General features: G+C 30.8%; 1 protein-coding gene across 1 annotated transcript in view; it reads right to left on the minus strand.

Moving 5' to 3' along the window:
• Positions 1-328: 328 nt before the first annotated feature.
• LARP1B (La ribonucleoprotein 1B) overlaps positions 329-2,988 on the minus strand; it is a 38,347-nt gene continuing 35,687 nt past the window's right edge. The window contains 3 exon segments of the mRNA XM_032223768.1: positions 329-2,203; positions 2,562-2,689; positions 2,772-2,881. Coding sequence (XP_032079659.1) covers positions 1,970-2,203; positions 2,562-2,689; positions 2,772-2,881 — 472 coding nt within the window. The 3' untranslated portion in view covers positions 329-1,969.

The following is a 2,988-nucleotide window of genomic DNA, read 5'->3' on the forward strand; positions in this document are numbered from 1 at the left end:
CCTACAAGATGCTGCTGAACTATCAGTAGTCCTTATCTTGAATCTATAAGAATTGTAGCTCAAAAACATCTGGAAGGTCATAGGTTCTCTTTCACGATCTTTCACGGTTGTGATCATGATAGTCAACATTATTTTAATTTATTGCTGTAAACAGTCCCAGGTATTTTAATTCAGAATAGTAAAAAAATCATACGAGTTAAACAAAATTGCTTAAGAACACATACTACACCATAGCGAGTTTTTTTTGTATTTTTATAAAATCTGCAAATATACCACAAAGAATGCATACTAAAAGCTAATATTCACACAATTGATTTAAAGAAATGAATGTAAATATAATTCTTTTATATACAGCTTAAATCCAAATTTACAACTGCATCATTTTCATGGAGGAGGTGGCCTAGATTGAACAGAGATTTGAGTTGTAGAACTGAAAAGATGCTATATAAAACTGGTATCATGAATTCCTAGTGTCTTCAAAAAATAGAGCAGTTCTTAAAGGCTAGTTTCCATTAAAAATAGCTGGGAAATCCACTTATTTTCATATTAAATATGCACATATATTCATAATTGTTAAATTCAGATTCTCAAGCAATATTTCAGGAATATATAATGGACTTCATAAAGTTTCCAGCACAGAAATCCTATCTATATGTTGGATCACTTAGGGTATTTCCCAGCAATAAGGCATCAACAGTAGTAGGCTTTATTTATGAAAGTAACCTGAAGACTGCTAAGTATCTGTTTTGCTGTATCTAATAAAAATGCACCTATTTCTACCACTTTTTTCCATTTTATGGAAGAATGATTTCCATTCCCTTATTTTAAGTATTTAAATCACAATACCTCCAATTAGTTATTTCATGGATGCTTCCTGTTAATTTTCACCTCCTGACATAAATAATGTGTATTCAATGAATCATTTACATTTAAAGAAAGTGACACTTTGGCCAATTACAGTACAGTTGGTCTTAAGTAAAGTAAAGATTTTAACCATATTTAAAGTGATTTTGACATTAATTATTTGTCTAAGTACATTTTCTTCTAAATCCCTTTTAAATTAAAACTGTCAAATATTAAAATACAATTAAATTGTTTAATCTCTCTTAAAAATGCAAATCACTTATACAATAGAGAAATTAAACAGAAAAATACAAATATTTCTTCAAACTGGAGGATGATTAGAGACCTATTTGTTTTTTTATCCTTTTTCACATACATACATACATACATACATACATGTGTATATGTGTATGTATGTATGTATATGTATATGTGTGTGTGTGTGTGTGTGTGTATATATAACTAAGTTTATGACAAGAAAGTCATAATTCATCCTCTTTGCAGACTACTTTGATTAAGTAGAATCTGCATTAAAAAAATCTTTAAAACTAAACAACCTGTTCCTAAATTAAAAACTCCATACTGAACTCAAAACCCTGAAACAAAAGAAACAGAAAGCAAAACAGATTTCAGAACTAGATGTTGGAAGAGCATGTGTTATTATTGAAAAAATGCATTTATCAATTTAAATGCATGTATTCTGTATATCTCTCAAAACTATTTTCTTTTTGGCTTTTATAAGTAGAACAAATGATTGATAACCTGACGGTAAAACATTCCTACACTACAAAAAGAATATAACTTCTTCAAAAAAATATGAGCTGGATTGTAAGATATTCCAAAGTATTTATGTATATACTATTGGAATGCTGCTGCTGTAAACAGTAACTTGGGATAGCAACACAGAGTAATAGGTATTTCCCAAGGATCTCTCATGATGCTTGAACTCAATATAATTGAACAAAGGGAATTTACTTGGAATTTAATCTTGTCAGAAAGCAGATGCAATTCTTTTTTTTCCTATACATTTGTTTTTAATCAAGCTTTAAAATAGCTCTCCCTGAAGATCCTTGAGCTAAAATACTGGCATTAGGAGTTGATCTTAAGGTTCAAGCTTACTGAAAGTCTACTGCTCAGTTATATCACATCTTGATTTTGTGGCAGTACTATTCTGGTGTATGCTGTTATTCAACTCCTGTACAGTATTTGTAGTGGGAAAATTTATTGGGACCCACGTCTGAGAAACAGCTGTGGAATTACCAGCAAGGATCTTGGAAGCAGTGTTGGATTGATGTCTGCGATGATCACTTTCCTCACCAGGTAAATGCCTTTTTCTCCCAGATTCTTCATTAATCGGAGGCTAAAACAGAGAATGACATCTTATTACAATTTACCAGAATGCTCTATGAGAATTCATTATAATATTATTTTTAAGTTCTTGATATTTTGAATAGTATATATTTACCAAAAACAGCTGAAGGGTTAGCCTAGTGCCACAATAAGAAAATGTTAAGAATTTAACCTTTGTACATATTAGGGCATTCTTTGTTCTTGTACAACAGTCTCCATCTGGTATTTCAGCCATGCACATTTGTTCTGGATGGATTAAAGATACATCTAATGATGATGGTATTGGTCCTTCTCCCTTTTGTTTTTTTAAACAAATCGTGCTTACAGTTTATTTAAATTAATTTGTTTGAGAGAATGTTAACACTCACATCAACTCTGAAATCTTCCAATCTTTTAAAATTGCATAGGTATTCCTGAAGTTTGGGATCAATAGGTGGAGTTTTAGACTGTGAATATTTCAGATAAGCCCAAAATTTTTCTAGCCCATAAAGTTGGCCTAAAAAAGAACAGATTCGCATATAAAAAATATGAAGCAAGAAGTTAAACAATATCATGGGAAAAATATAAAAACGCATTACCAGATTCATAATCTCTTTTTGTTTCTTCTTGGAAATCTTTGAAGATCTCTTGTCTGAACTTCTTCTCCAGCCCATAACTATAAAAACGGAACAAGCATTCCAGGCCATACCTAAAAAACAAGGAATAAATAGTTAAGTAGTCAATTTGACTCCATGTTATTTCTTTTGTTTCTTTCTAATAATGTAGACAAGCAGAAAAGCATATAGTTCTTTTTGT

This window comes from Thamnophis elegans, chromosome 9 (assembly GCF_009769535.1).
Source record: "Thamnophis elegans isolate rThaEle1 chromosome 9, rThaEle1.pri, whole genome shotgun sequence".
Classification (NCBI taxonomy): Eukaryota; Metazoa; Chordata; class Lepidosauria; order Squamata; family Colubridae; genus Thamnophis; species Thamnophis elegans.